This window comes from Rana temporaria, chromosome 12, assembly GCF_905171775.1.
Source record: "Rana temporaria chromosome 12, aRanTem1.1, whole genome shotgun sequence".
NCBI lineage: Eukaryota > Metazoa > Chordata > Amphibia > Anura > Ranidae > Rana > Rana temporaria.
Genome location: NC_053500.1, coordinates 54,246,389 through 54,270,867, shown reverse-complemented (window position 1 = coordinate 54,270,867; position 24,479 = coordinate 54,246,389). Strand labels below are relative to the sequence as shown.

Genomic DNA, 24,479 nt, shown 5'->3' with positions numbered 1-24,479 from the left:
CTGCGTAAGTTTACGTTTGCATACGTAAAATTAGGGATGCTTTTACAAAGTGTAAACTAGTTACATCTTGTAAAAACAGACCTTTTTTTTCGATCGCCGCTATTTTTTTTAAATTTTGAATTTTATTTTTCGGCGCGTAACTTTTTTTTTACCCGACGCAACTTTATTGTCCCGTCGCAATCCACATAGCCCGGCATAACATAATTTCGTGCGCTGCCCGTCGGGAAAATGACGTCACGAGCATGCGCAGTACGGCCGGCGCGGGAGCGCGCCTCATTTAAATTGTCATCGCCCCCTGCAGAAGAGGACCGCCTTGCGCCGGAGACATTTAAGTTACACGGCCGAAAATTTCTAGGTAAGTGCTTTGTGGATCGGGCACTTAGGTAGAAATTTTCCGCCAGTGTAACTTAAATGGTAAAAGTTAAGTTAGGCTACGTTTTTGTGGATTTGCCCCATTGTTCAGAAATATTATTGTCCCAAGTGAAAAAGCCCCTTCATTCTTTCAACACAAACCACACCTATAGAACCCTGGATAACAGGGGTAAAAGGTAATGCTGAGTCTGGTGTGGTTGTACGGTGAGTCTGGTTAGGATAGACCCGACTGGGGTTCTCTGTCACCCTGTGCCCCTAATAAACACAGGGGGCCAAATCCTCAAAAGAGATACGCAGGCGGAACTGCTGTTCAGCCTGCGTATCCCTGTGCCTATCTTTGGAACTGATCCACAGAAGGATTTTTCCAAAGATAGGCATAAGGGGCCAGATTCACAAAGAGATACGACGGTGTATCTACAGATACACCATCGTATCTCTGATTTTTACTGGTCCTATCTATGCACCTGATTCATAGAACCAGTTACGCATAGATAGGGCCGAGATCCGACAGTGTCACACTGTGTTACACTGTCGGATCTTTTTTTGGATTTAAAAATGGCGCCGGGGGCGTTCCCGCTGATTTACACTGAATAATATGTAAATCAGCGAGATACGCGAAATTCACGAACGTACGCGGACCCGACGGTGTGTTCTTACGTTGTTTCCGTAGCGCGGTACCCGTCGTATACTTACCCCTGCTAAAAGCAGGGGTAAGTATTGTTAAGTATGGCCGTCGTTCCCGCGTCGAATTTGAAATTTCCTACGTCGTTTGCGTACGCCGATTCACGAACACGCGCGTCGCAAGTCCCGCTCACGTCGCAACCACTGACGTCCTATTGACGTCAGTGGGAGCAATGCACGCCGGGAAATTCCCCGGACGGCACATGCGTATTTAAATCGGCGCGGGAGCGCGCCTGATTTAAATAGTACACTCCCCCAGCCGTGGAATTAGAATTCCGCCGGGGGAGTTAGAATCCGCCGTCGCAAGTTTGGAGGTAAGTGTGTTGTGAATTTGACACTTTCCTCACAAACTTGCGAGGGCGGATCTTAAAACACATAGGTTACACGGATCTAAAGATCCGCTAACCTTTGTGAATCTGGCCCAAGATCTGACATCTGTAAGACACTTACACTGTCAGATCTTAAGATGCAGTACCGCATCCGCCGCTGGGGGCATTTCGAGTCGAAATGCCGCTTTGCGTATGCAAATGAGTACTTAGGCAGATCCACAAAGCTTTTTAGCTTTGTGTTTTCTGCGTAAGTTACGTTTTGCATGCGTAAAATTAGGGATGCTTTTACAAGGTGTAAACTGTTTACACCTTGTAAAAACATACCTTTTTTTCGATCGCCGCTATTTTTTTTAAATTTCAAATTTTATTTTTCGCCGCGTAACTTTTTTTTTACCCGACGCAACTTTATTGTCCCGTCGCAATCCACAAAGCCCGACGTAATGTAATTTCACGCGCTGCCCGTCGGGAAAAATGATCATTTAAATTGTCATCGCCCCCTGGATGAGAAGACCGCCTTGCGACGGAGGCACTTAAGTTACACAGCCGAAAATTTCTAGGTAAGTGCTTTGTGGATCGGGCACTTAGGTAGAAATTTTCAGCCAGTGTAACATAACTGCTAAAAGTTAAGTTAGGCAGGTTTTTTGTGGATTTGCCCCAGGGTAACTTACACATAAGAGGGACTGGGGGAGCTGTAAAATTGGTTTTCAGAGTTAAGGGAAACTGGGTTCCACAAGCCCCACGCCCAAAGTGACTCCCACCACATGTCCCCCCTTTCAGCAGAAGACTAACACAGAAGGAGCCCCCCAAACGGGTTGACTTTGAAGTTAGTCCATAGTTCCAGTCCCCCAATGCCTCCACTGCGCTACTGATTCTGTCCTCTGCCCTACTGACATGTCCACTACTGTACTGACACCTCTGATTGCTCTACGGACACCATCCACTGCCCTACTGACACCATCCTCTGCAGTAGAAGCAGGGGGTGGTGTGACCCAAGTAAACTTTTGCATCAGGTTACGCTACTGCCCCTAATTATGGGTGTAATGTGATCTTAAAGATGTATTTAGCCATTCACATTTGCCAACTATAGTCTGTAAAAATGAACACCTGGCTGTACGTTCCACTGAATTTGGATTCCTGTAATCCTAAATGATTAGCTTGAATACAGTAACGTTATGACAAAGTTATCTTTGTGATATCAGATTAACTCAGGTGAATCAGTTTTATACAGCTGCACACCTAATAGTCCCAATTTGTCCCAAAATAGTCACTGGATCAATGTAATCCTGAGTAAATCCCATATACACTATGGGCCAGATTCAGGTACAATTACGTTCTTCCCCCGCGGCGTAACGTATCTGATTTACGTTACACCGCCGCAGGTTTACAGCGTAAGTGCCTGATTCACAAAGCTCTTACCTGTAAACTTGCGGCGGTGTAACGTAAATCCGCTCGGCGCAAGCCCGCCTAATTCAAATGGAGCGGGCAACATTTAAATTAGGCGCGTTCCCGCGCCAAACGTTCTGCGCATGCTCCGTGTTAAAATTTCCCGACGTGCTTTGCGCGAAATTACGGCACCCAGATGGTTTTTTTGAACGGCGACCTGCGTTACGGCGTTTCGTATTCCCGGACGTCTTACGCAAAAAAAAAAAAACGAAATTTGACGCGGGAACGACGGCCATACTTTAACATGGCTGTTCTAAAGATAAGCCATGTTAAAGCAGGTGTAACTTTGCGACGGGAAAAACCGACTAGCGACGACGTACGAGATTGCGACGAACGCGCGGATCTTCGTGGATCGTCGTAACTAGTCATTTGCATATTCTACGCCAACCGCAATGGAATCGCCACCTAGCGGCCGGCCTAGAATTGCATCCTAAGATCCGACGGTGTAAATCAATTACACCTGTCGGATCTTAGGGCTAGCTATGCGTAACTGATTCTATGAATCAGCCGCATAGTTAGGATGGGCCGTCGTATCTCTTCTGTGAATCTGGCCCTATATTACCAAAAGTTTTGGGATGCCTGCCTTTACACACACATGAACTTTAATGGCATCCCAGTCTTAGTCTGTAGGGTTCAATATTGCGTTGGCCCACCCCTTACAGCTATAACAGCTTCAATTCTTCTGGGAAGGCTGTCCACAAGGTTTAGGAGTGTGTCTATAGGAATATTTGACAATTCTTCCAGAAGCACATTTGTGAGGTCAGGCACTGATGTGGATGAGAAGGTCTGGCTCGCAGTCTCCACTCTAATTCATCCCAAAGGTGTTCTATCTGGTTAAGGACAGGACTCTGTGCAGGCCAGTCAAGTTCTTCCACCCAGGTTGTTTTTCAGGGGTTGGGCTTGGTCCCTTAGTTCCAGTGAAGGGAACTTAAGATGTCAGTATACCAAGACTTGTTGGACAATTTCATGCTCCCAACTTTGTGGGAACAGTTTGGGGATGGCCCCTACCAGTCCTGAGCTCAACCCGATAGAACACCTTTGTGATGAATTAGTGCGGAGACTGCAAGCCAGGCTTTCTCATCCAAACATCAGTGCCTGACCTCACAATATTGAACCCTACGGACTAAGACTGGGATGCCATTAAAGTTCATGTGGGTGTAAAGGCAGGTGTCCCAATACTTTTGGTAATATGGTGTACCTTCAATGAAACCATGTTAATATACAGTCCCCTGTCCCCTGTATGGGAGAGACTTATGTAAGCCAAGTTATTACAGTGACACACCCAGGGAGCCACAGTTCATTACATGTGTAAATATGGATGACCCCTATACATACATTTTCTGTGGATTAATCACACTTTATATCACGGAACGATATTTATTGATTGTACTTTACAATATTGTCTATATATATATAATTGTGATTTAGCACTCTCCACACAGCTTGATAGATTGGTTCTCTGTTCTTTTGCGACTCTAAGGATAACCTTAGCCCCACTGACTCTCCAGGTTAAGCAAATGGATACTGCACTGCTGCTGGGAGCACAAATAGAGATACTCTGCCCACAACAAAGGTTCAGTATCAAAAAGCAAATATTGCACTGGTTAGTGACAAATGAACAAACCCAATACATTTGTCATGGGTTGCAGTAAATAGTAGTATGCACATAAATGAGTAAGTAAAAATTTACGTCAATCAGTTCACTGACAATAGGCTCTATTCACAAAAGCAGCTTGCATGCGGTATTTAGGTGTCCAGACACATTTTGCCTAAATATCGCATTCGATCCTCAAACTTTCAATTTACTCTACTGTTTTGCAATTGTAGCTGGTGCCGCGGCCTTGTTAAGCTGGCCGCCTCGAGTGCATAGGCTCTCCTGGGGGAGAAAGAGAGAGACTGTCAGTGTCTGTGGAGGATTTCTCCCCCCCTCCATTTTTCTCTTCACTGACTTGCACAGACACCCACCTGCTCTGATCCCTCCCCTGTGTCCCTATTGGCAGGAGGAGGAGAGCCAAACAGGAGCCAATCAGAAGGTCTTTAGCAGCAGCAATTGCAAAGTATCCTGGGATATGTTGTCTCCATACCAAACGGCCCCATAGCCTTGTATGGGGGGCAGGAATTACAAGAGTCAGCATTCTCTGGGGGCAAAGGATCAAAAGACTCCACCTTGCTTATCTGAGGGAACTCAGACACCATAAGGCAGGGAAAAAAATTGGACCCAGGGTAAAGGTGCTGCCTCTTAGGTCAGTCCACCACGTCATTTCAGCCATTCACAGCCAGTCGGAACATCCAGCCTGAGAGAGGGTGTTCTCAGGTGCATACCCAGGCACACCTACACCAACGGTGTGAAGCATACCAGTGTGAGGTGACCAGAAGAGCCTGCCTGTTCCAGAAAGATTATTGGGCCTGACCGCAGGATTGGTGAGGAAACAAGGACACTGCACACAGACAGAGTTATTTCACTTTTGCCTACCAGAACTTGGGTCCTGTTAATGGCCTGTTAAGTAGTCGCAGTGTCTGCCTTACCCTTATCTGGATACTGTCAGCATACCACAATTGCACTTTGCTAAGCAGGAATTTAAGTGCACCAACTAAAGTGGCTAACCAAAGATCAAAGGTCTCATCCTTCTTCCAAGGGACTGAAGTTACTGAAGTCATACGGGTATGCACACACATACTCAAGGCTCTGTATTAGGGTGACCACATTTCCTAACTACCTTTCAGGGACACGCCCCTTCCCAAAAATCAGCTTGTGCTGTAACGAATCACAGCACAGTGATTGGATACAAGAGGCGGGATTTATGATTTCTCCAATTGCAAGTAGGGGGCGGGGACTGTGCTCCTCCGGGCATTCCCGGCCAGAACAAGTACTTTAGGTGAGTAAAGAGGTGATGTGGCGGCCTTTTTTGGGGGCATTAGTTTGGCTTGGGGGGTGGCTGTGTCAGTTTCATTCTGGGACACTGTATTGTCCTGGAATGAAGGTGCCCTGGACAGACCTGTAAAATACGGGACAGTCCCGGGCAATCCGGGACACATGGTCACCCTACTCTGTATATGTAGAGGGAATGTGGGGTGGCTTACCTTGGGGGCTGATCCATTGAATGTGACTTGCATAGACTTCTGTTAAATAAAGTCGCAAGCCGCAATGAAATAGACAGTGCAAGTCACACTAATGTGCAGCTTTGAAATCATGATGAAGTAGCACGATTTCAAAGCCGCATCGGTGTTAACCAGTGCTTATACTTTTTAACAGCGTTTAAACCACTTCAATACTACAAGCCATCATATGACATCCTGGGCTTTCAGTGGAGATATCTGAATGATGCCTGCAGCTGCGCAAATACCCTGTGACATAAAAAATTGCAATGACCGTCATTTTATTTCCTAGGGTCTCTGCTAAATATATATAAATATATATATAGATATATATTTATAGATCTATATATATATATATATATATATATATATATATATATATATATATATATATATATATATATAATGTTTGGGGGTTCTGAGTAATTTTCTAGCAAAAAAATATGATTTTTACATGTAGGAGAGAAGTGTCAGAATTGGCCCGGTATGGAACAGATTTTTTGTTACAGTGATAACGCGCATTACTTTGGTAAAAAAAAATATATATGTAGCACCCTCCTAGGTAGGTGATAGAAGGGAGTATAGGTTTTGATCTTTCTGCTTACCAGGAAGATGGTCAGGTAAAACTTATAATGCCTATCAGGGAGCAGGATCTATTGGTTAGGTCTGCTCATTGTGCTCAGGTGCAGCTCAGCTTGTTCTGACTGTTCCTCACTGGTCCAATAGGGCGGCATGTTGGATATCGGGGAGGGGACCTGACAAATGAGTGCACAGGCTTTGTTACAGTCCTGGCAATTGATCGAAGGAAAGTGCTGCATTGCATGTTGGGATACTGTATAAAAAGCCAGAGTAAATGTGCTCAGAGTGAGTTGAGCCGGGAAACAGAGTCCAGAAGGGAGGGGGCGGCTGCCCTCTCCTCCGCAGAGGTAGTTGTGAAGCTCTGGGTGGTCGACAAGGGCCTAGAGACAGAGAAGATGAACCCAGAGGTCCTGCAGAGCTGGCTGGAAGGGAGACACCAGGAAGGATCTAATGAGGACAGATCTGTGTCTTTGGGGCATGTCGAGTAAGGGCCACCCCCTTCAGCTAGAAGAGTCAGTGGACGGGTGGTAGTAAAGGGGATGCTAGAGTGTCCTGAAGATAATGTAGTGCATCAAGTCTGCTTCTAGTGAGAGCAAGAAGAGTTAATTCTTCCAAACATGTGGCAGTATGGTTAAAGCAGTGTGTTGTCCTTATCCATTGTGAATAGTTTCAGTTGGAGTATCCCACTCATCCCTTCTTCCATCCAAGTTCCAAATAAAGTACAAAAACCCAAATACCCTGGTCTGGTCATTGAGTAACAACCAAGTGTGGGAGAAGGGTGGGACAAGTAGGAACCCCTATCAACCAAGTGGGAACCCTCAGCAACCATGTGGGAACTATTAGCACCCAACTGCTGGTAACCAGAGAGAGGCCTGAAGCCTCGTACACGCGATCAGTTTTCCTGACGGAAAAACTGTGAGGAGAGCTTTTGGCCGGGAATACTGGCCGTGTGTATGCTCCTCGCAGTTTTTCTGACGGGAAAACTGCCCAAAAAACGCCAGACAAAAAAAGAGAACCAGTTCTCTTTTTTCCAACCGTGAAATCTGGCGGACTTTTGCCCGGCGTTTTTTAGCAGTTTCCCTATGGGAAAATCTGCGATGGAGCATACACACGGCCGGGATTCCCGGCCAAAGCTCCATCGCAGTTTTCCTGTCAGGAAAACCGGCTTTGTGTAGGGGAAAGACTGAACCGAGCAGGTTCTCGGCTTTCCCCTCGGGATTTCCGACAGGAACTTTTCCCGTTGGAAATCCAGTACATGTGTACAAGGCATAAGTAGTCAACATTCAGCAAGCCCCATGGTGACAGTGCTACATTAAATTGCAAATCATAAGTTGAGACAAGGTTTCTAAAACGTATGCATTGATAATATCATTTCTAATAAGATGACTACATTTATACATTAAGACTAAAGTTTCCCTATAAGTCAGGCTCACATCTATCATCTTTTTTACATTTTTCTTCATCCTTTTAGAATGTGTGTTGTCGCAGATTTTTACGCATTTACATTATGCTACCTGGTATTGTGGTATATAAAACCTTATTTTTTAAACTGCCCTGTGTAGATCCGAACAGCCTCATTGAATAGCATTGCTTCTTATGACACATGTGGTGTTTTAACCACTTACCCCCCGGACCATATTGCTGCCCAAAGACCAGAGTACTTTTTGCGATTCGGGACTGCGTCGCTTTAACAGACAATTGCGCGGTCGTGCGACGTGGCTCCCAAACAAAATTGGCGTCCTTTTTTTCCCACAAATAGAGCTTTCTTTTGGTGGTATTTGATCACCTCTGCGTTTTTTATTTTTTGCGCTATAAACAAAAATAGACCGACAATTTTGAAAAAAATGAATATTTTTTACTTTTTGCTGTAATAAATATCCCCCAAAAATATATAAAAAAACATTTTTTTTCCTCAGTTTAGGCCGATACGTATTCTTCTACATATTTTTCGTAAAAAAAATCGCAATAAGCGTTTATTGATTGGTTTGCGCAAAAGTTATAGCGTTTACAAAATAGGGGGTATTTTTATGGCATTTTTATTAATATTTTTTTTTACTAGTAATGGCGGCGATCAGCGATTTTTTTTTCGGTATTGCGACATTATGGCGGACACTTCGGACATTTTTGACACATTTTTGGCACCATTGGCATTTTTATAGCGATCAGTGCTATAAAAATGCATTAGATTACTATAAAAATGCCACTGGCAGTGAAGGGGTTAACACTAGGGGGCGGGGAAGGGGTTAAGTATGCCTGGGTGTGTTCTTACTGTGGGGGGGGGGGGGTGGCCTCACTAGGGGAAACACTGATCTTCTGTTCATACAGTGTATGAACAGAAAATCAGCATTTCCCCTGCTGACAGGAACGAGAGCTGTGTGTTTACACACACAGCTCCCGTTCCCCGCTCTGTACCGAGCGATCGCGTGTGCCCGGCGGCGATCGCGCCCGCCGGGCACACGCACGGGAGTCGGGGGCGAGCGGGGGGCGCGCGCGCGCGCCTCCGGCGGCGCACGTGCGCCCCTAGTGGCGGCTAAAAGGCAGGACGTCCATTTACGTGGTCTCGCCTAGGAGAGCCACCTTGTGGACGTATAATGACGGTGCGGCGACCAAGTGGTTAAAGGGGTTGTAAAGACCAAAATATTTTCCTCTTAAAGCGGAGCTCCACCCGATTTTTAAGTCATTTGTAATATTTCTAATACTAAAAAACAATACCGAAATGGATATTTAAGTTTAATAAATATGTACATTACCTGAGTTCTTCGTTTGCCTTCCGGTCTGGAGCCTTCGGGTTTTCCTCGGGTTATTCTTATTTCCTGTCCCACGCTGCGTCTTCTGGGAGCTTGTTTCATAGCTCCCTCGTTGTCCTATTCTGGCCTAGACGAAACATCGCGTGATTTCGCGGGCCATTGCTATGGCAACACAGACGCTGACGCCCATGGCCTGTGCTGCGTGTGCGCATGCGCGAGATCGAGCGGTGGATGCTGGGAACACAGCATCACCGCAACCAGGAAGTCCCTGCCCGTATCGAATGCCCACACTACAAATGGCAACGGAAGGAATATAAGTCTTTCTTCAGCACACAAAGGGAGCGGAGCGGACGTTAGAGCGGAGAGAAGTAAGTTAATTTAACCCCTGCAATTAGCTATGTAACTAGACAAAAAAAAAAAAAACGTAATTGCGTGGGAGATCCGCTTTAAATTAAAGTCTGATGGTAGCTGATAAAGTAAAAAGTAATGTTTTGCATTATAACTAGTTTGATACCTGTTGAAATCGAGCTGTTTTATTTACCTCCGTCACTCCTGAATCATTATTCTCACTGACTTCCTGGTTTGCGGTGCGCATTCATTCTTGCTACATCACGGCCTAATGGGAACTACAGTTCCCATTAGGCTTAGCCTCCATGACTGTGAGGGATAAGAGAGCATCTTCACGCAGAGCTGTAGTCATAGGGAGGGGGTGAGCACATTCTGCTTTCCACCATGCAAAACGGCTCAGATGCTGGTGGAAAGCAAGAAGAGGAGTGACAGGAAATGGCATTTTCAAACCTGGATTACTGTATTTTGGAGGTCAAAAGGAAAAACGAGGTAAGTGATATTTAACCACTTAAGGACCGCCTCCTGCACATATACGTCGGCAGAATGGCACGGCTGGGCACATCAACGTATATATACATCCTGTACTTGTACCCAGCCGTGGGTCGCGGGCGCGCGCCCGCGGCGCGCTCCTGCGACCCGGTCCGAAGCTCCGGGACCGGGACCGCGGGTCCCGCGGACCCGATCGCTGCTCGAGTGCGGCGATCGGTCCCCGGAGCTGAAGAACGGGGAGAGCCGTGTGTAAACACGGCTTCCCCGTGCTTCACTGTGGCGGCGTATCGATCGTGTCATCCCCTTTATAGGGGAGACACGATCGATGACGTCACACCTACAGCCACACCCCCCTACAGTAGTAAACACACACAAAGTGAACCCTAACACCTACAGCGCCCCCTGTGGTTAACTCCCAAACTGCAACTGTCATTTTCACAATAAAGAATGCATTTTAAATGGTCCCAAAAATGTGTCAAAATTGTCCGAATTGTCCGCCATAATGTCGCAGTCATGAAAAAAATCGCTGATCGCCGCCATTAGTAGTAAAAAAAATAAAAAAAATAAAAATGCAATAAAACTATCCCCTATTTTGTAAACGCTATAAATTTTGCGCAAACCAACCGATAAACAATTATTGCGATTTTTTTTACCAAAAATAGGTAGTGTTCCTTTAAATGTAAAAAATCTCTCACGCTACTAGTGAGTAGATGAAAAATGTGAGGGAACCAAAACACAAAAGCTGCTAAATCTAATAGTGTTCACCATACACATAAAAAATAAATGAATAAAAGAATGATTTTGCGCTAAAGTTGAATAAATACAAACAAACTTCTCACCGTGCAATGTGGTGATAAAGTGCTATCTTAGGCAATGACAAAACGGCTTATATATTAAATAGACCCGTGACATGATCAAATATACAAAAGTGATCCAATAGAAATATAAAGTGCTGCTGTGCAAATTAAAATGCAATAACTGCAAATAAACTGCAAACAGTGCAAAAAACTGTAAAAAAGTGCTGGCCGTGCCAAAAAATTGCACCAATGTACACAGTGTATAAATGGTTCAATAATGCAATGTGCAAAAACTGAGTTAATGTCCCATATAATTGATGAAAGGGTAGGTCCTCCAATTATCTCCAAGTTCTTGTTGAGAATATTTCTTTAATTGTAATATTGAACCATGATGTCTCTCCTTCACCAGTCTCTCAGAACTCTCACCTTACAGATATAGAAAGCAGGCACATCAATACTGTAACTCCCACCATATAGGTGTTTTGGATGCCAAGATAGATACGACACTGCTTTTCTCCTTTAACACCCTCGATCGCTCCGTTATGCAGCGGATCACTGAAAGAGGGGAGGGGGAAGTGGGAGGGTGAGGGAGAAAACTCCAAACCAGGAATAAGCAAGGAGGAGAGGAGACTCCAATGGTGTAGTATTTTAAATAAAAGCTTTAATATAAATATGGTGTTTTGCCTTACGACGCTGGCATTAAACGCAAAAGTATGAAGGGGGCTTTGGGCAACAATTGCATACAAACGGCACACAATTGTTGGCCAACAAACGCAAACGTAGTTACGTACTACGTGAAATTTCAACTCTTGAGCGTCACCCTTCTGCTAATGTCGTGTGTAGCGGCCTGCTCTTTTTGAGCCAGCGTTGTAAATTTAGAGGGAAGTCTGAGCCCAGGTTCACACTGGGTACAATTTGGTACGATTTGAGATGCGATTTCACATGTCAAATCGCATCTCAAATCAGCGACATTTGCCGTCAATTGTCAGCAATGGCACCGTCCTAATCGGTGCGACGCCGCATCTGCGGCGCTGCACCGATTTCAAAAAGTAGTTCCTGTACTACTTTTTGCGATTTCGGGCCGTGATTTACATTGACATCTGTGCAGAAACCTGCACAGATGTCTCTTAAATCGCAGCCGAAATCGCGGCAAAATCGCAGCAAAACCGCAGTAAAATCGAGATTTTTACCGCGATTTTGAATTTGCAGCAGTGTAAACCTAGCCTGAGAGTAAGGCACGACACACACGATAGAATCCATCCGCTGAAAAATCTCAGCGGATCGGTTTCAGCGGATAGATTCTATGGTGTGTACATTCCTGCGGATATTTATCCGCGGAAATTTCCCAATTCCAGCAGATAAAAATTTGTAGACATGTCTACAAATCTATCCGCTTGAATTGGCTCCCGCGGATCGATCCGGTGGTCTGTACAGACTCACCGGATCGATCCGTCCGAAGGGATCCCCCGCATGCATCGTAATGATTCGACGCATGCGTGGAATTCCATTTATGACAGCGTCGCGCACGTCGCCGCGTCATCATCGCGGCGATGGCGCGACACGTCATCGCGAGGGGATTTTGGCGCGGATTTCGATCCGATGGTGAGTACACTCCATCGGATCCAAATCCGTGGAAATCCTCTCGAGGATTTATCCGCGGATACGGTCCGGTGGACCGTATCCGCGGATAAATCCTCTCGTGTGTACTAGGCCTTAGTTTACTCAGACATGTGTAATTTGTGTAAATTTGGCTCCTGTTCCAGCCATGGCTGTGCTGTGAGTGACCACTATTGTTTGCCCGGGGTGTAGTTGTTACTCCAGGCCACTTGATGAAGGACCTATCTTGGAGAGGACCGAGCACGAGGCTGGTGTCTCAAGAGAGGCCTTGAACTTCATCGAAGAATGCACTGTTTACTGAAAGGCTCGATGGTGATCGCCTGTCAGTTTCAAGTTCTACTAGAAGTTATTCTGGAGAGATCTGGGTGCTGAATCCTGTACTGGAGGATTCTGTCTCCATCAGTGGGAAGGTTGGTGGCAAAGACTGTACCATTGTTTTTACGTGTGTTACCCTGGCTGCTAGGCTAGTGAGAGAGGCCTATCCAGGTGCGCAAAACCCACTCTGGCTAGAGTGGCGACGAAAGTTGTGTTGCTGGAAGCAGGAGTGTTTCCCGTTTGAAACTACGCACCTGAACCTATCTACTTATTACCCTTCCACCTCTTCATTCACTTCACTCACATCTTCCTATCAAGTTCAGCAAATAAATCTTAGAAAAAGAAGTGCAAGGTGTGGACATTAAACTTTTTCAGCTCTCATCTAATACCCTGGACGGTGAAGAAATAGAGGTAACATGCCGCCCGAAAATATCCAGCAGCTCCTTCGGGGGTAGTGCTACACGTGTTTGGTGAGCATTGATTCCGAGCATGCGTGTTTGTACTTTGGACTTCTGTCTGTTGGACTTGTGTATACACAATTGGAAAACCTGACAACAGGTCGCGGAAATTTTTTAAGCCTGCCATCCAACATTTGTCCGCGGAAAAGCTGACAACAATTGTCCGATGGAGCATACAAACGGTCGGATTTTCCGCCAACAGCCTGTAATCACACAATTCCCGTCAGAAAATCATTTGTAGCTGCAATCATTTGAGAAAGTGCCACTTTAACCACTTAAGGACCCCTTCATGTACGTGGCTCTTTAAGCCCAGCCGTGGGGTCGCCAGCGCGCTCCCGCGACCCGGTCCGAAGCTCTGTGACCACGGCCGTGGGATTTGCGGACCCGTTCGCCGCTGGAGTCCCGCGATCGGTCCCCGGAGCTGAAGAACGGGGAGAGCTGTATGTAAACACAGCTTCCCCGTTCTTCACTGTGGCGGCATCATCGATCGTGTGATCCCTTTTATAGGGGGACACAATCGATGATGTCACACCTACAGCCACACCCCCCTACAGTTGTAAACACACTTCAGGTCACACATAACCCCATCAGCGCCCCCTGTGGTTAACTCACAAACTGCAATTGTCATTTTCACAATAAACAATGCATTTTAAATGCATTTTTTGCTGTGAAAATGACAATGGTCCCAAAAATGTGTCAAAATTGTCCGAAGTGTCCGCCATAATGTCGCAGTCACGAAAAAAATCGCTGATCGCCGCCATTAGTAGTAAAAAAAATAATAATTAATAAAAATGCAATACAACTATCCCCTATTTTGTAAACGCTATAAATTTTGCGCAAACCAACCGATAAACGCTTATTGCGATTTTTTTTACTAAAAATAGGTAGAAGAATACGTATCGGCCTAAACTGAGGAAAAAAAATTATGTTTTATATATTTTTGGGGGATATTTATTATAGAAAAAAGTAAAAAAATATAGAATTTTTTTCAAAATTGTTGCTCTATTTTTGTTTATAGCGCAAAAAATAAAAACCGCAGAGGTGATCAAATACCACCAAAAGAAAGCTCTATTTGTGGGGAAAAAAGGACGCTAATTTTGTTTGGGAGCCACATCGCACGACCGCGCAATTGTCAGTTAAAGCGACGCAGGGCCGATCCGCAAAAACTGGCCGGGTCCTTTAGCTGCATTTTGGTCCGGGTCTTAAGTGGTTAATAGATCATCAAGTGACAGCTCTTCTGTAAGTAAGAACATTTGCTCAGTCATGAATCAGCAATTATATTTGCTAAGTGAGATTGTGACCAAACAGTAACGTATGCCCTTTGAAATACAGCTCTGAGTTTCTTCAGTAATTGTTGATCTGTAAGTAGATTTAACTTTACCAAAATATATTGGCTGTTTGCAGATTTTTCCTGTGGAAAGAAATGAAATGTGTACACCAACTATACATACAGGTATCTGATAAATTGTAATAATTCTTGTGTACATGAAATTTGCATATTAATCATTTCTCATTTTTTATTATCCTTGCAGCCGGAATCATTCTCTTTGGCATCGGTTCACTTATTATGACCTCTTTAAAGATTGCATACACAGCTGTGTACACAGATTGCACAACGCCCACAAAAATAATGCAACCCGTCATGCAGGCCCTCTTCATCATTGTTCAGGTATGAGAAATTCATAAACTATCAGTTTTCACTTTGCAGTATCAGCCCAATTTTTAAAAATCATGGTGTATGCAGATTCATTTCCCATCATTTAATTTTTTTTTTTAATGATCAAAAATTCATACATAAAAACATTAGGCCGCGTACACACGGTCGGTTAAAACCGATAGAAAAGGACTGAAGGACCGTTTTATTGGTCCAAACCGATCGTGTGTAGGCCCCATCGGTCCGTTATCCTTCGGTCGAAAAATTTAGAACTTGCTTTAAAATTCAACCGATGGACGCCTAACCGATAGGTCAAAACCGATGGTTAGTATGCAAAAGCATCGGTCAAAAGGCCGCGCATGCTCAGAATCAAGTCAACGCATGCTTGGAAGCATTGAACTTCGTTTTTTTAAGCACGTCGTGTGTTTTACGTCACCGCGTTCTGACACGATCGGTTTATTAATGGATGGTGTGTAGGCGCGACGGACCATCAGTCAGCTTCATCGGTGAACCGATGAAACAGTCCTTCAGTCTGTTCTCATCGGATGGACTGATCGTGTGTACAGGGCTTTAGAGTATCTATCACCCAAACTTTTTTGGGGGGATAAAATAAGCAATTATTAGAATTCCATGTTTTTTGCTGTCTCTATCAATTTTCATTCAGTTCCAATCTTGATAGCACAATGGGCCATGTTTGGAAAGCTCTTTGTCATATGCAGATATCGCTTCATAGACAGTTATCACCAGATAAGTGTCCCCAGTGGAAGATCAGAGCTGTAAAATGTTGGATAATGAGCAGTGCAATGTGATTGCAAGGCTTTTCGCCAAATGGTACAAATATAATTTTGGCAACATTTTCAGTAAATTGCGTAAGGGCCAATAGGATAGTAAATTGTGAGGATGTTTTTTAACTCATTACTATTGGTTACAGATGAGTAGGGATGAGCCGAACACCCCCCCGTTCGGTTCTCACCAGAACCGTTGAACGAACCGAACGTTCGCGCAAACTTTTAGAACCCCATTGAAGTCTATGGGACTCGAACGTTAGAATTCAAAAGTGCTCATTTTAAAGGCTAATATGCAAGTTATTGTCGTAAAAAAGGTTTGAGAACCCGGGTCTTGCCCCAGGCAACATGTATCAATGGAAAAAAAAGTTTTAAAAACTGTTGTTTTTTCTGGAGCAGTGATTTTAATGATGCTTAACCACTTGCCGCCCACCTTATGCAAAAAGACGTTGGCAAAGTGGTTTCAATATCCTGAGTAGACGTCATATTACGTCCTCAGGATATTGATCTGCTGCGCGCCCCCGGGGGCGCACATCGCGGCGATCGTTGTTGCAGGGTGTCAGTCTGACACCCCGCAACACTGATCTAAATAAATAGTCTCCGATGGAGACTCTTTACCACGTGATCAGCTGTGTCCAATCACGGCTGATCACGATGTTAACAGGAAAAGCCGATAATCGGCTTTTCCTCACTCGCGTCTGTCAGACGCGAGTAGAAGAGAGCCGATCGACTGCTCCTCTGACAGGGGGGTTTGTGCTGATCGATCATCAGCACAGCCCCCCGAGGATGCCCACACTGGACCACCAGGGATGCCACTAGACCACCAGGGATGCCACCACAGGTATGCCACCCTAGACCACCAGGGATGACAATCACAAATGGATGCCAATCAGTGCCCACAATGGATGCCAATCAGTGCCCACAATGGGCATCACTGATTGGCAGGCATTATTGTTTGGCACTGATTGGCATCCATTAGTACAACACATACTATTAGTACGTTTGTGCCACCTATCAGTGCCCATCTATGCCCATCCATGCCGCCTATCAGTGCCCATCCTTGCCGCCTATCAGTGCCCATCTATGCTGCCTATCCGTGCCCATCCATGCCACCTATCAGTGCCCATCCGTGTCGCCTATCTGTGCCCATTCATGCCGCCTATCCATGCCCATCCGTGCCGTCTATCAGTGCCCATCTGTGCCGCCTATCAGTGCCGCATATTAGTGCTCATCATCAGTGCCCATCAATGCCACCACATCAGTGCCACCTCATCGGTGCCCATCAGTGCCGCCTTATCAGTGCCCGTCAGTGCAGTACCATCAGTGCCCATCAGTGAAGGAGAAAACGTACTTATTTACAATGTTTTATAACTGAAACAAAAACAAACTATTTTTTTTTCTACATTTTCGGAAATTTTTGGATTTTTTTGTCAGAAAATAAAAATCCCAGAGGTGATCAAATACCACCAAAAGAAAGCTCTATTTGTGGGAACAAAATGATAAAAATTTAGTTTGAGTACAGTGTAGCATGACCGCGCAATTGTCATTCAAAGTCCAACAGCGCTGAAAGCTAAAAATTGGTCTGGGCAGGAAGGTGTATGAGTGCCCTGTATGGAAGTGGTTAAAGTGGGGAAAAAAATGAAAAATTCATTTAAATATTGTACCTGCTGGGTGTTACTATAAGAAAAAAAGTCATTTAAAACTGCTTGCGGCTTTAATGTAATGTCTGGTGCTTGCAATATGGATGAAAATCATTGATAAAAATAGCATGGGAACCCCCCCTCCCCCCAGGTCATTACCAGCCCCTTTGGCAGTATATACTTTGAACAGCAGTATACAGTCTGTGCAAACAAGACAGGGACTGTAGGTTTGTTGTTAAGTAGAATCTGTTTGTAATTTTGAACTGGTACTTTTTTTAAGTTTTTGGAAAACATAGAGCAGTGAGTGCGCAGTGAGGTAGGGTAGTACTGTAGTGACGCTGTACAAAACAGCCATGCTATTATCAGCTATCACTGCTGTGTTTTTTTGATGCCCCTCGGCTAACTTCACATCTATGCGATGCATCAGAGTATGTTCCTTGCTGCAGAACAGCCTATTAATTTGAGAAAGAACTGCCTGCCACTCCTTAATAGCACCAAAGTGCATGGGCCTTTTTTTAATTGTATTTTTTAATGCCACTGCACCAAAATGCATGGTGCTTTTGTTAGCATGCATTTTTATTTTTGTGATTTTTTATTTTATTTACACACAAATATATATATATATATATATATATATATATATATATATATATATATATATATATATATATATATATATATATTAATATATATCTACACACACACACACACACACATATATATATATATATATATATATATATATATATATATATATACACAGACACACAGACACACGTAGCTTTATGGTGCACACTGCAGAGGACACAGACAGTACACCATGTGAAAATACTGCAGCTAGCACAATCACCTGCCTGCCAGTATATTAGGAAGAGCGGATCTATCTAAACTCAATACAGTGTATAAACATATATACAACACCTGGGATGCATATATATCCTCTACACACTGTAAATCTCACTGACTAGCCTGCCTGCTCTATCTAACTCCAAAAAATGACACTCTCTCTCTCTCTCTCTGTCTCTCTCTGTCACACTACACAAGGCCGACTTCCAGGCAGCATGATATAGTGTGGGGTGTGTACTAAACCCCCTGAGCCATAATTGGCCAAAGCCACGCTGGCTTTGGCCAATTATGGCTCACCGTTTTTTGCGCGCTGTGATTGGCCAAGCATGCGGGTCATAGTGCATGCTTGGCCAATCATCAGCCAGCAATGCACTGCAATGCCGCAGTGAATTATGGGCCAAGACACGCAACTCGAATTTGGCGCGAACGGCCCAAAACGTTCATACAGACGAACGATCGAACGTACGATGTTCGAGTCGAACGTGAGTTTAACTCGAATACGAAGCTCATCCCTACAGATGAGGTTTAAAGTGGATGTAAACCCAATTCATGAAATTTGAGCTGGGCACAGATATCTGTAATATTTTGTTATCTCTCTTCAAGGAGTTATGTCCTGTAGCTCTCTCCCGACCAGTTCCTCTGTTATCAGCCAGATAACCCCTGACAAGTTCTCTGACACATCAGATAAAAGCAGCCTGACATTTCTGTCCGGGGAGGTAGCTATAAATAGATTAGCAGGGAGCTGGCCCTATTACAAACACCTCTGAAAGTCTCTGCCTATGAAGAAAGGGGGTGTGTGCCTTTCCTCCAATCAGCAATTTTAGCTATCTTGGCTGGGTGCCCAGACATCGCACTCTGTGTTAGACAGAAAGAGAAGCCACATGGTATGATGGGGTCTCCGTTCTCTGCCATTTTTGCACAAATAAGGGAGCAGTGTTCTTCTTTCCCTAGAGAAGAGGTTCCCAGCCAAGAGGGCTGCCTGCCTTCCTGGCCATCCTGTTGAAGGTCCCATCTGCTCATCAGAATCACAGCCATACTGAAGGGCCTGCTCAGCCACAAACCCTATTAGGGATCAAAGAGGGGTGGCACTGAAGACCTGCCTGCTGGAGTCTGAGAGTGACATTCCAAGCTTGACGGACACAGTGAGCACTGACCCAAAGGGGAAGGATTTCAGTGACTGTTTGTAACAGGCGCTCCGTGCGGCTGTTACTTCCCTATAGTACCTGGCGCTTTCAGCGCCATGCGTTCCATGCTGGAACGTATACGGCGCTTACGCGATGATGTCATTGTCCGTCGTGTGATGTGTTCCAGAGTGGAGCGCGGAAGTGCGTGGCACACGGCGCTTTGCTGGAATTAGTGCTAATGCACTGCAGCTCCCCACTGCCTATAAATGCATTTACCTTCAACAAGAAGGTGTGCTATTATTGTCAGCCTTTCTAGGCTTTGGAGGAATCCACTATTACCACTACAGAGGTACTACAGTTCCCAGCAATCCCTGGACAGCATTGCTTCCCATGCTGCAACACCACTCCTGGTATCAACTACTCCTTTAGTGCTGTTGCACCTACTACAACCTTGAGGCCTTGCTGAACATCCTTCACCACAGGATACTTAGTACCTATACTGAAGCCAGCAAAATGGATAAGTTGTTATTCTGTTACTTGTAGTGCTTTAGCAAACCTGCTACTTATATACCAGCTATACAATTGCTATTGCTTATCATGTCTACTGCTGCTCTACATATCTACATATCTAGGATATACTGTTGTGTTATAGGACTGTCTGCTAAGGAATATGTTAAAGGCACATCTACAGTCAAATACCGTGAGCTATTCACCTCTCATATATAACTAATGGTTGTTACTACAGCTCCTAACTACTTAATGTACTCTCAAAGTACCTGAGCTATATTGCCTCTCATACGTTACTATTAGTTGGCAGGACTCGTGTATTACTACGTATACCCTCAAAGTACCTGAACTATATTACCTTTCTTATGCAACTATCAGTTGTCGTTACAATGCATATTTACTACGTGCTGACATAAGTGCTACTTGTATATGGGCACATTCCCTAAAGTTGCGGAACATGTTCGCCTAAACTTACTATGCTAAGGGTTGACGTATTGTATACCTTCTCCCTTAAATCGCCTAATGCACGACGCTATGTAATGCTCATAACCACTAGCGTACAATTGTGCATTACAACCTTTTAGAACATAATATAATTTTAATCGCTAAGCTTTGGTCGCATGTTGTAATGCGTCCATGCTTAGTAGCCCTTTCTTTATGTGACACAGAGATGATGTATAGATCCCCCAAACTACTGTTGCGAGGAGTGATGCCTGGGGCCCAATACTGAGTTGTCACATAGAGAATTGCATTGAAATCCTTGCTGATTGCCCCCCAGGCTACCTGCCACAAGAATGCTGGTCATCACAGTCCCAGTTGGGCGGGCTAAGGGGAAGGGTTTTGCTGGAAGTTGCTGGAGCTGATTAAGGGGGCCTGTCGCCTGTGGATCTAGTCTGGTATCACAGGGAGAAAGTGTCTGGAAGGCCATACCAGACCCTTTATCCGAGAACACAACCTGGCAGGCAGCAGGAAAAGAGGGGGGGACAAGAGAGCGCCCCCCTTCCTGAAACGTACCAGGCCACATGCCCTCAACATTGGGAGGATGCTTTGGGGGTCCGTGACCCCTCAAAGCACCATGTCCCCATGTTGATGGGGACAAGGGCCTCATCCCCACAACCCTTGCCCGGTGGTTGTGGGGGTCTGCGGGCGGGGGGCTTATCAGAATCTGGAAGACCCCTTTAACAAAGGGGACCCCCAGATCCCGGCCCCCCCTATGTGAATTGGTAATAGGGTACATTGTACCCCTACCATTTCACAAAGAAAGTGTAACAAATCGTAAAAAGAAAAACAGACACTGTTGGGAGAAGTCCTTTATTGAAAAAATAAATAAATAAATAAATAAAAGATTCCAGCGTTGTTAATCCACTCTCAGTCTCCGCTCCAACGCTGTCGGTAGCCTGCGATGGGTGCTCTCCTCTCCGGGGTCCAGCGATGAGAAGATCTCCTCTTCATCCAGGTCCAGGATCCAGCAATGAGATTCCGCAACACATCACCTGTCTCCACCAGAGACACACTGGGAATGATGCGGCGGGATCCAGTGACAGCTCTTATGTAGGTGAGGGCGGGGCCACCCGTCACGTGACCCCATCCCCCTCTGACGCAAGGGAAAACCCAGGCTTTCCCAGTGATGTGCGGGTGACCCCACTCCCTCTGATGTAACGCAGGTTTGCTGTTACATCAGAGGCCAGTTTATTCCCTAGGGTCTCTGCTAAAAAAATATATATATATATATATATATATATATATATATATATATATACACACAATGTTTGGGGGTTATAAGTAATTTTCAAGCAATCGTATTTACCATCATCTCTACTTATTTTTAGTTACTTTTCATAAATTTCTCATAATGATTGTTATTGCATATCTATTCACTTGGTTTTATCATTCATACTACCTATTAACTTTCTTTTGCAACTTAGCCCCATCTAGTGTCTGTTTTTGAGTATTATTTCCACATTTTACTCTTCTATTAGCCATCGTCTATTAGCTCATTTAATTGTTTTTAAATACCATTACTTAAATGAATTCCTATTGTTTTTTTTCATATTTTTTCAGATTTATTTTTATTTGTATTATTTGTATTCATTTTTATTTTCATTTATTCTTTGGTCCTTTTCCTTTATGTAAAAAACAATGGCCCGGATTCACATACCTCGGCGCATAGTTATGCCGGCATAGCGTATTGAATATACGATACGCCGACGTAGCGCAGAGCGGCAAGCATAGTATTCACAAAGGAAATGCTCCCAATGTTGCGCCGGCGTAACGTAAATTCCTAGGCGTAAGCCGGCCTAATTCAAAGTAGGTGGAAGTGGGCGTGATCCATTTAAATCAGTGGTCTCAAAGTACCGGCCCGCGGGCCATTTGCGGCCCGCGGACCAGTTATAAATGGCCCGCAGGCAGGGTGGAAGTGGGGGGAGCAAAGAGTAAAAAAAAAAAATATATATATATATTTTTTTTTTTTTTTGTGAGCTGGTGCTATCTGGTGGTGAGCCGTTGGTATTACAAGTTATTACCACCAGATGTGAGCTGGCGCCATCTGGTGGTGGCCGTTGGTATTACAAGTTAAGCATTACAAGTTAAACAGCAATTCTAATGTCATTTTACACTATTTTCACTGCCATCTTCTTCCCTCTAATTAGAACCCCCAAACATTATATATATTTTTTATCCTAACACCCTAGAGAATAAAATGGCGATCGTTGCAATACTTTCTGTTACGCCGTATTTGCGCAGCGGTCTTACAAGCGCACTTTTTTGGGAAAAAATTTCACTTTTTTTAAATTAAAAAATAAGACAACAGTAAAGTTATCCCCATTTTTTTTAATATTATGAAAGACAATGTTACGCCGAGTAAATTCATACCCAACATGTCACGCTTCAAAATTGCGTCCGCTTGTGGAATGCCGACAAACTTTTTTACCCTTTAAAATCTTCATAGGTGACGATTAAAAAAATCTACAGGTTGCATGTTTTTTTTTTTTTATATAATCTTTATTTATCCATAAAGAAATTTTTTGTTTTTCATTATACAACAGCAAAGCAAAAAAAAAAGAAAAATATAAAAGGACGAAGAGGGTGCATACAATGACGTCCAACCATACAATCAGAAATTACAAAGGAACCGAGGGCCCAGTTGAACATCTCGCAGACTAAATAATAAGGATGAAGGTTACACTTGCAGGGTTAAATAACATATAAACCAAAACAACTTGAAGTTGTCCCTAAATAGTCCGCCATGTGCAAGGGCCCATAGAAGAAAAGGTAGATCATCTTGGTCAGGCAGGTAAGTAAAAACAGGAACATAATAAAAATCAGAAAAACAAAAACAAAAAAAATTATAAAGAGGGCGTACCCATAGGCATCAAAACAGTCCAGCAACAGATATGGTCACATACACAGTGGTTTCATGAGGAGGAGTACAGGGAGGGAAGAGAGGGAAAAGGGAAACAGACCCAGTCACCGTCCCTCATCTACCTGGAATTAAGGCGTGAGAGGTATAGCTGTGTCTCCCTCCCCCTCCCCTACATAGTGCAGCCAGGTAGCCCAGATCCCGTACCATTTGTCATATTCGTCCCTATGCCTCGCCATCCACTCCTCCGCCGACCTGACATTGTTCACCATCCAAATCCAGTCCAAACGGGACGGGACCCGGCTGGTCTTCCAAAAAATAGGAATCAATCTCCTAGCCGCATTCAAAAGATGCGGTAGCACTGATTTCCGGTACAGGCCAAGGGGGACGGCGGGAACATGCAGGAGGAAATTCATCGGGGAGTCTGGCAGGTCCACGTCAAGGATGGAGTTGACTTGGGACCTAATATCCAGCCAAAATGAGCGCAACTTAGGGCATTCCCACCAGATGTGTAGAACAGTGCCCTTATGACCGCAGTCCCGCCAACAGGTATCTGAGGTCGTTGGGTAAATCTGCTTAAGTCTAGTGGGCACCCTGTACCACCTGGTCAGAACCTTATACCCGTTTTCCTGCATTTTCGTATCGACTGAGCTAGAATGTGTGAGACGGTACAACTGGCTGAGCTGGTTATCAGTAAACGTATGCTGCAAATCTCTCTCCCACTCCTGGATGTAAGCAGGTCTCCCACGAGAACTCCGATCCTGCAAGAGGCCATAAAGTATAGATATAGCATGGGGGACAGGGGAGGAGGACATACAGAGCTTCTCAAAAGGGGTAGCAGATGTGGGGGAGCGTATGGTATGGGGCAGGCCCTGTGCAAAATGATGAAGCTGCCCATGCCTCCAGCTATCCATTGGAAACCCCCCATATTGGGCCCTAAGTTCCCCCAGGGATAGTAGGCCCCGATCCTGGAAAAACCGGCCACAACGCAGTTCGCCGTCTGCTGTCCAGGAGCGCAAAAAGGACGGATGTTCCCCCGGTAGGAACCAGGGGAAGCCCCCTAAAGGTGCCAGAGGGGAAAAAGGGGGGGCAAGGTCTCCCATCTTATTCATAGTGTCCCATAATTTCAGGGCCTGAGTGGACATTAGGGAAACATGGGACGACAGACCCCTCTGTGAGTGGGGAAGCCAAGGGGCATGGGATAGATTACGGCCTGCCATAAATTTTTCCAAAGGGACCCATTTCTTAGAGGACACTCCATGGTGCCAGTCTAAAATTCTCTGAAGGGCAATAG

At 44.7% G+C, this 24,479-nt stretch overlaps 1 protein-coding gene across 1 annotated transcript in view; it reads left to right on the top strand.

Annotated features, from left to right (window-relative positions):
* Positions 1 to 24,479, top strand: part of LOC120918461 (proton channel OTOP2-like) — a 54,195-nt gene that overhangs the window by 12,123 nt on the left and 17,593 nt on the right. Inside the window, exon 2 of the mRNA XM_040330048.1 lies at positions 14,804 to 14,940. Coding sequence (XP_040185982.1) covers positions 14,804 to 14,940 — 137 coding nt within the window. The remainder of the gene's footprint in view (positions 1 to 14,803; positions 14,941 to 24,479) is intronic.